Raw genomic sequence first — 13,195 nt, forward strand, 5'->3', positions numbered from 1 at the left:
ACAAGTCCTTGCCTCTGGGAACAATGACAGGTCAGACTGACAACATGTCAGTAGTCTGGTACATAAACAAGGGGGAAACAGGTCTTATCCATTGTGCAGAGAGGCCCTCAGGATTTGGCAATGGGCTGTGTCCACCGGACGCTTTCCGATAGCAACGCACATCCCGGGGACATCCAACGTGATTGTGGACAGGTTGAGCAGAGCCATCCTGTTGCCCCACGAGTGGTCCCTCAAACCTCAAGTAGCGGAAATGATTTTCCGCAGATGGGGCCAGCCTTGCTGCGACCTATTTGCATCCCCATTGAATGCTAAATGCAGAAGCTAATTTGCCCTACTACCCCCTCCGGGGGCGCCCCCAGGGACGCACTGGTACACGATTGGCCCCCGGGTCTCCTTTTTTCTTTTCCCCCTGTCCCGTTAATCCCCAAGTTCTTGCAGAAAGCCAAACGTCTGGAAAGGACCATAATTCTGATAGCCCCATTCTGGCCTCGACAAATCTGGTTTCCCTTTCTTCAAACTCATCAGGTGGACAAACCGTGTATTCTGGACCCAGTGCCAGACCTGTTGACGCACTCGTCGGGAGTTCCCCACACATCTCTCAAGTCCCTCAAACTGACAGCTTGGCTGCTCCGCTTCCCATCTTAGCCAGGTCAAACTTACTGTCCCCTGCAGTTCAACAGATCATTGCATCTTCCCATAAGCCATCCACGAGGAAGCTATACAATAGCAAATGGAAACGTTTCGCGTACTGGGCCTCGCAACAGGGTATTGATCCATCAGGGGCTCCATTACACAAGATACTAGAGTTTCTTTCCATACTTTTTCAGGAAGGAGCTTCCACTTCCACGATAAGGGTACAACTGGCGGCTATATCCAATTTTCATGTTGGTCTAGGAGGTAATTCTCTCATGTCCCACAGACTTTGCAAAGCCTTTATGAAAGGTACCTTTCACCTACGTCCCCCTTTTTGTGATCCAATCGCCCCGTGGAATCTTAACCTGATGTTATCACGGCTCATGTTGCCCCCATTTCAACCAGCCACCACAACTCTTCTCAAATTTTTATCATGGAAGACACTCTTTCTGGTTGCCATCACTTCCGCTCGGAGAGTTTCAGAGTTGCAGGCTTTGTCTGTCCGGCCCCCATACATGATTTTTCACCCAGACAGAGTAACATTGCGCACCAATCCATCCTTCCTTCCAAAGATTTGTTCAGTTCAAAATATTAATCAATTTATTGCGCTACCCACCTTCTTCAAAAATCACTCTAATAAGCTGGAATACATGCACAAATTGGACGTCCACAGGCAGCTGAGATTTTACTTAGACAGGGCTAAGGAATACAGAAAATCAGACCAACTATTTGTATCTTATGCTGACCAAAAAAAGGGAGAAGCGATAGCGAAAGTTACTTTATCCAAATGGCTATCGGACTGTATAAATTTTGTATATGCAGAAACAAAACAACAGCTCCCCTTTAATCCTAGAGCTCATTCTACAAGGGCAGTTGCTACTTCCTTGGCCCATGCCGCTCGCTTACCATTAGATACCATTTGTGCGGCGGCAACCTGGGCGAAACCACATACCTTTATTACCCACTACAAATTAGATAAAAACTCCAGAGACATGGCGACGTTTGGTTCCACTGTTCTCAGGAATGTTCTCCCTTGAGCCACCCAGGATAAAGGAGCTAGGGACGCTACCCGTGTGCAAGAACAAACGGCAAGATTGAACAACTTCACATAAAGAAGTTATGTTCTTACCATAACATTCCATGTGAATTGTTCATCTCGCCTTTGTTCTTACATTCCCCCCCTCCATTCCCCAACCTGCGGTCTAGGCGAACGGGCACGTCTTGAGCCGAGTTCAGTCTTCTCTAGATGTGGGTGTTCTTGAGCTTCCTACTGTACTTCAGGTATGGCATCTTTTCTCCTCTACTTTATTATAGAGTATTAGACAGTGTGGTTGCATTTCTGTGCGCTAGGGCGCAGTAACTAGTGGAGTTCTTCGAGTGTTTGCAAACTAGATCTGAGGGTTAGCACCGGAGGATCATGGGATAGCACTGTGCCTCGAGCTTTCTCGAAGATGCGGAGCTGGTGATGTGGCCGACTCGGAGCCGAGGATCGGCTCCGAACCCGTGTGTATGAACAAAGGCGAGATGAACAATTCACATGGAACGTTATGGAAAGAACATAACTTCTTTTTTTCACACTGAGTTCTGTTTTTGTCTGTAAGTGGTTAATCTGTGCTTTGAGTTTTACTATGTTCTTGATTCTTTGAGTAGCATAGTCTGGATACAGGTTTGCTGCATTCAGAGCTTTTTGTTTTTGCCTTCTCTGTTTCTGGCACTTATCTTGTGTTTGCCATCTGTGTTTCTGGCAGCCATCTTTTGTTGTTAGGGGCCTATCTTCTTTGCTAGTGAGAGAAGCAGGGCTGTCTGGACCTTGTTTGGCACAAGCCGATAAAGCCGGGACTAGCAGGATTGGCTAGATTTCTGTGTTACTAGAATAGTCTATTTTTTGTGGTATTAAAACCCCGCATTTGAGCTTGTTTGCACATCACATACTACAGCTGTACCGTTTTTAACCCATTGCGAGGTGTTCCAGCTACAAATTTTCCCTTAGTAGAACTTTTTGGTTCTCCTTTTAGTACTCCTGTTAGACCTTTCACCCTCTGCCCCCTTAGCTCTCTCTGGCCTCTCTCCCTCTGATTCTGACACATTTGGACAGTTTCTTACGGTTTCTCCTGCCAGTCTGGTTGATATGCACATCCTGAGAGAGTGTAGCAACTGCCTCGTACACAGACCGCCCTCTACTACTACTACCATCTAGGAACACAATTTGTGAGAGATACAATTACATTAAGAACCTAGAGTCTATTCCCTCTCTATCACAACCCAGTATATCTGGCACTGATAAGGTTGTCAACAAACATCACACCTCAACCACCACCCACACTTACACAACACATACCCACATATGGGGAGATCCTAAACAAAAACATACCCAAACGAATGAGACCTTCAAGGCAAAAACAGACGCAAACTCCACTGCCCACCACACCACACACAGTCCACACTTGTGTCTCACAGCCACTAAGGCTTAAACATAAACCCATTAATCATAGGAGACTCCGTTGAGAGAGACACGGATGTACCCCTCACCAGGTTAGATATGGAGAAAGTCACTGTTAGTTGTTTGTCAGGTGCCAGAATCTGCCATATTACCCATGCACTCAAGTCTCAACAGGTACTGTTTTGACTCTGTCATAGTCTGTGTTGACGTGAATGATTTGAGACATACCTCCCTGGACTAGATGAAGAGAGAGACGTGATCAAGCTCACTGAATGGTGTCCCAGGCAGGTGTGTTCCCAGCCTTAAGCAGCATTCTACCGTCACCCAGAATGATGCCTCAATACAAACTGAAAATGATTGACTTTTAACAACTGGCTTAGTGTCTGGTGGTGGTCTGAGGGGATCAAGTACCTGACAGCCTGGGGAAGACATGATCGACAGACCATGATGCTTTGCCAGAGATGGGCTGCATCTGTCTCCCTTGGGCTTCAGACTTCTGGCAAAGGCTGTTGCCTCCCCAATAGTGCCTTTTTTAGGCAATGCCATGGGTTCAAAACTACCAACATGAACATTTCATCAGAACACAAATTAAAGGTGATGCTGCTAAATGCTAGGAGTCTAACCATGAAATTGCACTCATTGCAAGCATTCTTAACTTTGGAAGATGCTGACATTTGTGCAGTCACAGAAACCTGGTTCAAGGCTGTGGAGAGCACCCCAGCCATACCAAATTACACATCCTGTCTTTCATTCAGACCCCAAACCGTGGCCAGCAAAGCAAAAGGAGGTGGGTTTGCAATATATATTAGACATGTATATCTCCAGGCTGATCAAACAGTATGATGCACAGGAGACACTCCAGGTGAAATTAACCACTGACGAGACCCCTATTCAAATCATAGCTAGCTACTGGCCCCCAACTTTGACTCTATGCCCACTCCACCTGTATGGGCCTCTTCATATCTGTCAAGATTCAACCCTTTACCCTGATCCTGGGCTACTTTAACTATCCAGCCATAGATTGGAATAACTACTCATGCCAAAACACAAATGCCCAGAGATTGCTTGATTTTTGTAAATGCAAATGCCTTGGACCAGCTGGTCAGCACACCCACAAGAGGTAATATCTTGGACTTGGTATTAACCAGGATGAGTAACCACTGCAGCATCCCTACAGTGTCATCCTCCCTGGTAAGATCCGACCACAAAGCAGTCACTTTCGAGGTCACCATCAACCCCCACCGTAGAGTTAAACAAAACCCTCTCCAAAGCTGATTATAACCTCCTGAGGGAAGGTATAAGCAGCTTCACAGCCCCCTTCCCCCTCCATAGGAATTGGCACTATGTCCAAGACCGTACTATACGAGCATTTATATAACTACATGGAATCAGGAATACCCGGCAGGACAAAATTATCCTCCTCAAGAAAGAGTAAACCTCTCAGGTGGACATCTGCAATAAATAAACTCTGTAATAAAAGGAAACAATTGTTGTCCAGGACCAAGAAGGAGTAGGTGCTTAATTGGAAGCAATCTCTCCTTAGCATGAACAAGCAAATAAGAGCTCTAGTGAAATCCTCCAAAGCAAACTTTGAGTCCAAACTGGCCGCATCTAAAGACAGTAATAAGGCCTTCTTTACATATGTCCGCAGTCTCAAAGGAAGCACCAGGATCTGCTCAGAACTGGTGGTCAGGGACACCGCATACACAAATGCCTCAGATATAGTCAACCTGCTGTGCAGACAGGTTCAGTGAAAACATCGCCCCTCTCCCCCCCCCCCCCATCAGTAAATCAGGACATCCCGAGCACCTGCCCGCCTCCCCTTATCTCTAGGGAGCAAGTCATCACTGCCATCTTAAAGGCAAAAACTACCGCCTCCATGGGACCTAATAACATCCCAGTCTGCATCCTACATGAACTTGGGCAGGAACTTGCAGCACTATTAGGTACCCTATTCAACCAAAGCCTGAGTACTGGCTTCATCTCAGCTGAGTGGAGGACAGCCACTGTCATCCCTCTGCACAAAGATGGAGTGTCCACCGAACCAGGAAATTACAGACCCATCAGCCTGAGTAGCCTGATCTGCAAGGCCATGGAATGGATTATCATGTGCCTCATTAACAAGGACATTGGCGATCTCCAAACACTCAATCCCGCACAGTTTGGTTTTGTCAAGGGGAGGTCATGCCTGTTAAACTTGGTCAACTTTGAAACAGTCACCACAGTCACCAAAGCCATGGACGAAGGGAAGATGGTGCACACCACCTACCTTGATGTGGCCATAGTCTTCAGTACTGTTCCCCATTCTGGTATAATAGAGGAACTCTCTCAACTAGCCATCAGTCCGTATGTTACCAGATGGGTAGCACACTGGCTTACTGATAGAACCCTCCTAGTCAGAATAGGGGAAGCCACCTCAAGCAGTAGACCCGTAATGAGCAGTGTACCCCAGGATCTGTCTTGGGGACTCTCTTGTTTTGGGATATACTTTTCTGAGGTGCAGTCCAAAACCAGTGGGCTGTGGCTGACCAAGTTTGCAGATGACTGCAAGCCGGGTGCTGTCATCAATTCCCCCTAGTGATATGGACATCCTCCAAGAGGGTCTCCCTCAAACAAATGATTGGTGCCAGGACATGGCCCTAAACTGCCAAAAAATGCATCATCCCCTTTGGGGAGAGTGGCATCCCCACAAATTATCACATTAATGACAAGGTCCTAAGCATGCAGTCATTCGTGAGGGACTTCGGCACCCAGGTGGATGGCAAAGTTGACTTTTGACCACCATATTGCCGCCATTGTGCAGAAAGCTTTCTACATGGCCCACCTCATTAAGCAGGGTATGTCATCCATGGACAAGCTCATAACATTCCCTGTATTCTTCCCTTATAAGACCCATTGAGTACAATGCCCCTTTCAGCATGTTTCTCACAAAGCACATGCAGCAGCTGGAGAGACGACAGAGTTTCCTCACCAGGAGAATCCAGAGCCTCAAACATCAACCCTGCACAGATAGGCTAAAGACCCAGTCCCTTTGCTCAGTCTTTTGCAGACTCCTCAGTGGTGACCTCTGTCTGGCATACAAAGCAGTCTCAGACCCTGCCTTCATGGGACTGCTGCATATCCGCAAGTCAAGCTCCACTCTAGTAACCTGCATTCGCAACCTCAATCCGATCTGTGACATCAATAGGACTTGGTGGGACAGATTTGTGTCTGAGAGACTCCCCCTTGTGTAGAATAGACTCCCTCTCCATGTCAAGCAGAGTTCCTCATTAACTATTTTTAAGCTCAACTTGGATAACGGGATGAGAAACAGAAAATAACATCCCTGGGATTCCACCTGTCCCTGCTGGACAGAGGCATCTGGTGCTGACTTGTCAGAAAATGGGCTAAATTCTTGGCTAGGCTTGTAAGAGCCTCAGGACCATCAGCCTAGTAACTTCTATGATCCTATAATTTCAAGTAAACTTTAGTAAATAAGTTACAGTGGGAGGGAGCAGGGGAGTTTTGCTTTACCTCTGCACCCTTCCCCAAAAAAGATAATTTTGGCAGACTGTCTTCAGTAGAATATGATACACCTTGAATGTATAACTGTCACTATAGCCTAGCAGATCTAGTCATTGTCCATCTTTTATTGTCTAGAAAAGGTAATTTTTTTTGCAAAATGTGCTGCTGTGTTTAACTCACAAGATTGTAGTGGAATAAATGTGTGAGATTTAATCGTGTATATATTATGCATCGTGTATTTTGAAGTAGCACTGTCAGATAGTAATGGAATGATCATTTGTTTATTTTCCAGTACTCACTTTATTCAGAATTCTGGGGGAGCGTGGACCTATCCGGGTACTATAATGATCACAAGGCATAGAACCAGTCATGAATGGGACATCGTTCTGTTGCATGATTGTCACAGTGATCTTACCTAAAAGGATAATGTGGGTGTTAATCAGCTGAGTCACTGTGAATATGGATGGTGTTCTGTATCTCAGCACAGTATGGCCGTCACTGTAATAGTAGTGCTACGTGGTAGCCATACTAAATAAAAGTACTTCCTATCAACATATTAAAGGACAATGATGAAAAATGCAAGCATTCTACTTAAAATCTTTCACTTAGTTTACAAGAGCTGAAGTGTTGAGTGTTTTACATATTTTTTCTGTTTGCAGGTCAAGACATTTTCTTCTGGGACTTTGATTCAACAGCATGATAACTTGGATGCAGCTCTAGAAAACTGCTATAGTGGAGATACTGTAATCATCTTCCCAGGAGAATATCATGCTAAAGGGCTTGCTATGTTAACAGATGACATCACCATTAAAGGTTGACTTTAACCCATTACACCAAGAAAACTAAGTTGTCATTGTTCAGAGTTATATTGATGCGGTGCTTATTTTAATACTACTGCAGTAAATGTATTTTGGTTTGAATGCAAGTGGTATTAGTGATTAAGATTTAATCCTCGGGTTTTGTGTAGGGAGTATCTTAAGGAGCTAAAAGGCTAAATTTACTTCAGAATTCTATATTTGGGGTTCAGTTAAGGAGCATCAATTTATTAAGATCTGATGTTGTCCCTTTCATTCCTCCTCATGGTTGGATCTGGCTTGGCCGCATTTTGGCAGACTAGGATCCAAGCCTTGAGCTTCTCCCTCTTCCCATAATGCTGTGTCCTCTGCCTAACATCCACAGATCTCGTTTGCCTTTGGTAGTGACAGAAGTAGTTTTGCCGAGTCTCAAGTGTTTAGCTGTTTAGTGGGAATCTTTCAGCACTTTTTTTACACACAAGTCATGTTTACTTTTATTTCCAGGCTTTTCTCGCTTTATCCTCCCTTTCCTCAGTTTGTGCAACATTAGAAGTTAACTTCCACTTTCTTCTGTTACTGCCGTTGGGCCTTGGCCCGCTCTTTTTTTCTGTGATTGTTCGTTAAAAAGGCGGGGGGGGGGTTAGAAACTTAGTGTAGTTATAGTATTCCTTGGTAAAGTGTGTACTTGTTCTTGTGTTACTAACTATATTGTTTGATTCTGGTGGGGGCGTTTTTTGTGGTTGGTTGTTTCACTATGTTTGACAGGCCTACTGGGTTTAAATGGTGCTCAGAATGTGGGCACAAAATACCCCATTCTAATCCTGACAGCAGGTGCGCATACTGTCTGGGGCCTGAACATCTACGGTCGGATTGTTCTATTTGTGAGGGTTTTAATCCCACGGCCATTACCGACCTGAAGAACAAATTAATACTTAAGGGTCTTTTAACTGCATCTTCTGATGATTCTGCATGGACTCAAACCCCCCCTCTAAGAATGTGGCAGGGTCTCTTGACCCACAGAAAGGCCCTAACAAGTCCTTTAGGGCTTTGTTGGAACTACTCTGTAAATTATCAAAGCCTTCTGTTATGAGGGGATCGGATCAGATACCAATTTCTTCTCCAGTGGGTCAGAAGCACTCCTCTCCGACCAGCAGTATCTTCTTGACCAGTTTTCCCGGAAACTCCACTTCTGGTTCTGATGCTAAGGCTTCAGATCCGAGAACAGAGAGTCTAACCCTGGAGTTTGGTGCAAGTACTGCATCTCCTTCCAGACCTTTGCAGATTACCTTTGACATTCTAAGCCACCATCAGTAGCTTTGGCCAGGTCTTCTAGGAGCCTTTTGGAGGTTGATGTGTACAGGACGATAAGGAAGCTCCTCAAAGCTTAGATCCAGATGGGGGTTTTGCCTACTCCATCCCCTCTGGGATCTGAGTGTTACTGCTCCAGTGCAGTCTCCTCCTCCGATCTGACCTTCGGTATTGGAGCTCCAAGATCTTAGCCATCTGAAAGAGCTGGGGTTGAAGCAGAGGAGCCATCCCTCCTCTACTCCGACTGCTGCCTTGACTTACTCTGCTCCGATGCTGTCGGATCGCAGGCAGGTCTTGGATCCTGGATGTCCCTGTCAGATCTGGGGGAAGGAGTTCAGCTCCAACTTTTTTTGAGTCATCTCTTCCCTCCGGCGCTGGACAGTTCAGGTCTTGTTCTACCTAGGGATTAGGGATCCCTACCCCCTCTTCCCCAATTGCTTCGGCTCCAGGGGAGCTAGGGAGGGATTCTCCGGGTCCGTCTGCATTCCAAGTTGTAGAAAGGGTCTTCTCTAGTTGTAGAGATCCAGTCTCTCTGAGCTATGATCCTCCCCATCAACCTTCTTTCGATCGGAGAATTAACCCTGTCGTACCTGTCCAGGGTCCGGCCCATCCAGAGTAGCCTTTAAACTCTTCCCCTAGAGGGAATCTACTACTCTTCCAGGAATGTCCCCGAACATCCCGCAGAGGAAGTTCTTTGTAAGAAGGCGTGCAAGAGGAGACTCACTGACTCCCCTTGGAATTCCTGAACGAGGACTTGGATTTTGAAGGGGACAGATTGCCCCACCGGAGGACGGCTCCTTTGGAGAGATTTTACAGATCCTGAGGTAGAGAAATAGTTGGTCGACCCAAATTCCTTCCTTGGAAGAGTCTGTGTTTTTGCAGGCTTTCTGGATGGGCCCATCTACATCCTACCCCCACCCCCTGCAGACGAGCTCATGAATTTCGTCTCTCACTGGGGCTGAAAGGAGCCAGACACAAACTGATTCCAAAATGACCAGATAAGTTATTTTCCTCCCCCAAAGACAGACCACACTGGACCGAGGGTATACCAATAAATGCCACGGTTATGGCAGCAGATACCAAGAAGGAGCTAGCTGAACAGAGCTCTACCGTCCATCTGCAGAACAGGAAGTTCAGGGCGATTTATTTATTTTATTTTACATTTGTTAACCGGGAAAATCCAGCTGGACCAGGTCCATTTTCAGTGGATGCCTGGGGAGAAAAGCTGCACAATTAACATATAATAAGTAGTTAAGACAATGAGAAATACACAGAATAAAAGACAGGAAATTACTTACAAGCAGAGACATTAAAAATTAGCTGTCTGTAGTTCAGTGGCATTGCAAATTGAGATATTATTAGATTAACCTTTACAAATAAGTAGAATAGACACAACTAAATGTGCTATTTTTACCTAGCAGTACATACAGTTTGACAGTTTACATTTTCTAGTAGGTGTACACTGAAAGAAGTACGATGACCAGTGCAGCTTATTATAACTGTGTGTGTATATATAATGCGTGTGTGTGTAAAATAGTGTAGATTCTAATTGGAGTTGTGTGGAGAAAGAGAAGAAAAGGTATAGCGATTGTCATGTTATACATAGGCAGATCCAGGTTTTTCCGAGATGTGGTTTGAGTAGTTTTTTTAATTTTGTGTTTGTTGTTGCAGAGGTTATATTAGTGGGGAGATTGTTCCATTTTTTGGCCATGATGTGGGAGTGTAGGGCTTTACTTGCAGTGTTAGCAGTTGTAATACTGAGGAGGGATTTATTGGATGAGCACAGGGGGTGGGAGTATAAGGCTTTACCTGCAGTGTTAGCAGTTGTAATACTGAGGAGGGGTTTATTGGATGAACGCAGGGGGTGGGAGTATAGGGCTTTACCTGCAGTATTGTTAGTTGTAACACTGAGGAGAGGTTTATTAGATGAGCACAGGGGGTGGGAGTATAGGGCTTTACCTGCAGTATTGTTAGCAGTTGTAACACTGAGGAGAGGTTTATTGGATGAGCACAGGAGGTGGGAGTGTAGGACTTTACCTGCAGTGTTGTTAGCAGTTGTAATACTGAGGAGGGGTTTGTTGGATGAGCACAGGGGGTGGGAGTGTAGGGCTTTACCTGCAGTGTTTGCAGTTGTAATACTGAGGAGGGGTTTATTGGATGAGTGCAGGGGGCGACTGGAAGAGTAGGAGATTAGTAGCTGCTTTAGGGCTGGAGTTTTCTCTGGGTAGTTCATGATGTTAAAGGCACAGGTGAGTTGTTGGTAAGTTAGTAAGTGAGGAAATTCAAGCCATTGAATTTATTTTAGTACTTGGCAGTGATGGGTTCTAAAGGGAGAGTTGTTGGCAAATTTGGCAATTTTGTTACAGCATGACTCTAACTTGTTCAGATCTGTTTTTCTAGTGTGGGTCAGGATTGGTGCTGCATAAGTAAGTGTTGATAAGAGGTGAGTTTGAGCAAGTGTGATTTCTTGCTTTATCTGTGAGAAAGTTTTTGTGTCTATAAAGGGTTCCCATTTTTTTATGAACTTTCTGGATGGTTTGCGCTATGTGTAGATTGAAAGTTAGGTTATTGTTTATTTCAACTCCTAGGAGTTTTGTATGGGTGGGTGGAGAAATGATAGTGCCATTTCTAGATGAGATAGAGAAAGTTAAGGGTGTAGATTTTGTTTTGTTAGGGGTGAACAAGAGTAGTTTGGTTTTATTGGGGTTGAGAATGAGTTGGATGACAATGATCCAAGTTTCAGAAGCAGAGAAGGATTTTTGGCCTAGTTCTTGTAGGGTGTTGACAGATGGGGCTGTGCAGATGAGTGTAGAATCATCTGCATACTGAATTAGTGAGGCTTGTTTGGAGGTGATGTATAGATTGAAAAATAGAGAAAAATAGTGGGCCTAATATTGTGCCTTGTGGTACTCCTATGGAGTTAGGGAGAGGAGGGGATAGTTCATTTTGCCTTTGAACAGATTATTGTCTATCTGATAAATAGCGTTTGAATCAGGAGATGGTAGGGGGAAGTGAAGTCTAGAGAGTAGAGAGCATCCAGTAGTTTAGGGTGTGAGACCATGTCGCATGCTTTAGAGAGGTCTAAAAAGATAGCAGATACATAGTTGTTTCTATGATGATTAAACCTGATTGATGGAGAGAAGGGCAGTAGTTGTACTATGGTGAGGGCGGAATCCATGTTGAATGGAGGAGAGAAGATTGTAGTCAAGAATTGCATGACTTGCAAGTGAATGCATTTCTCTAGGAGCTTAGATAAGGGAGAAAAAATAGCTATATGCGGATAGTTGGAGAAGTCTAAGATTTACCATCTTTGTGAAGAAGTATAATGTTAAGAGATTTTCCATAGTTGTGGTACATAAACTTCCTGACTGGACCTGTTTATTAGGATTGAGACTGGATATGATAGGCAGTCAGCTGCTATTTTTAAGAAATTTGCAGGTATACTGTCTGCTGAAAGTGGGGTAGATTGTAGGGTGAGGAGGATTTTAATTTTAGATGTAGGGACAGGTGAGAGAGAGAAGGATGGTTGGTTGGTAAAGCTGCTTAGAGGGCTCTCTACAGTTGTGGCTGGTGAGTTATTAGTGTTAGATGGTTGGACAGAGTTTGAATGGTTTATGAAATGACATTTAAGCTGGGAAGCTATATCTTTGCTGTTAGTATTGGAGGAGGTAGGGGTGGGGGTAGCAATTGTGCCAGATTTTAGTAAGGAGTTGCCAAACTATTGGGGAATTTGAGTATTTGTTTTGGAGACCTGAGTAGTAGATGTGAGTGTGTTCAATTTCGCCGTTTGTTCTTACACACCACGGGTTCGGAGCCGATCCTCGGCTCCGAGTCGGCCGCATAGCAAAGCTTTGCATCTTAGAGAAGCTCGAGGCCAGGCTATATCCCAAAATCCTCCCTGCCATTACTCAGATCTAGTTTGCCGCTGCAACGGATCACATCGAAAGAGAGCTCAAACCATAGAAAATTTTGTTGTTCAGATAAGATAGTTATATATTTTTACTTAAAAGTTCTTATAGTTATTGGGAATTTAGTTTTTGATCATACTGTAGTGTGTGTGTGTTATTGTAGTTAGTTCTGTCATTTTTTTCATAGGTTTCCCTTTGGGGCCTACCTCTTCTATCACTTATAGCTATATACATATATATATATATATATATATATATATATATACTTTTTCTTTTACTTATAGCTAGTGTAGCCAAATCCGGTTTTAAAAGGTGTCAGTGTGGGCAGAAAATGTCCATCACTGACAACCACACTTCTGCGTCTACTGTCTTGGCCCTCTCCACTTGCAAGAGGATTGCTCTATATGCCATTCCTTCAGTGGGAGGGTCATGACAGATAGACGCAGGAAACTTATATATAGGGGGCTTCTTAAGCCTGCTTTCCAGGAAGCTTTGGACAAGTCGGACCAGGCTACTAAGTCCTCGAAGGGGTCGAATATGTCGGAGCCCATGTCATCGGCTCAGAGTTCATCTTCGAAAGTTCGTTCGCCGGTTCCATAGACTTTTGG

At 44.6% G+C, this 13,195-nt stretch overlaps 1 protein-coding gene across 1 annotated transcript in view; it reads left to right on the forward strand.

The window, feature by feature from the left end:
- Positions 1-13,195, forward strand: part of LOC122814137 (testicular spindle-associated protein SHCBP1L-like) — a 1,630,938-nt gene that overhangs the window by 563,322 nt on the left and 1,054,421 nt on the right. The window contains exon 5 of the mRNA XM_044086750.1: positions 7,237-7,390. Coding sequence (XP_043942685.1) covers positions 7,237-7,390 — 154 coding nt within the window. The remainder of the gene's footprint in view (positions 1-7,236; positions 7,391-13,195) is intronic.

Source organism: Protopterus annectens, chromosome 10.part0, assembly GCF_019279795.1.
Source record: "Protopterus annectens isolate FY-2018-M chromosome 10.part0, PAN1.0, whole genome shotgun sequence".
Lineage (NCBI taxonomy): Eukaryota > Metazoa > Chordata > Ceratodontiformes > Protopteridae > Protopterus > Protopterus annectens.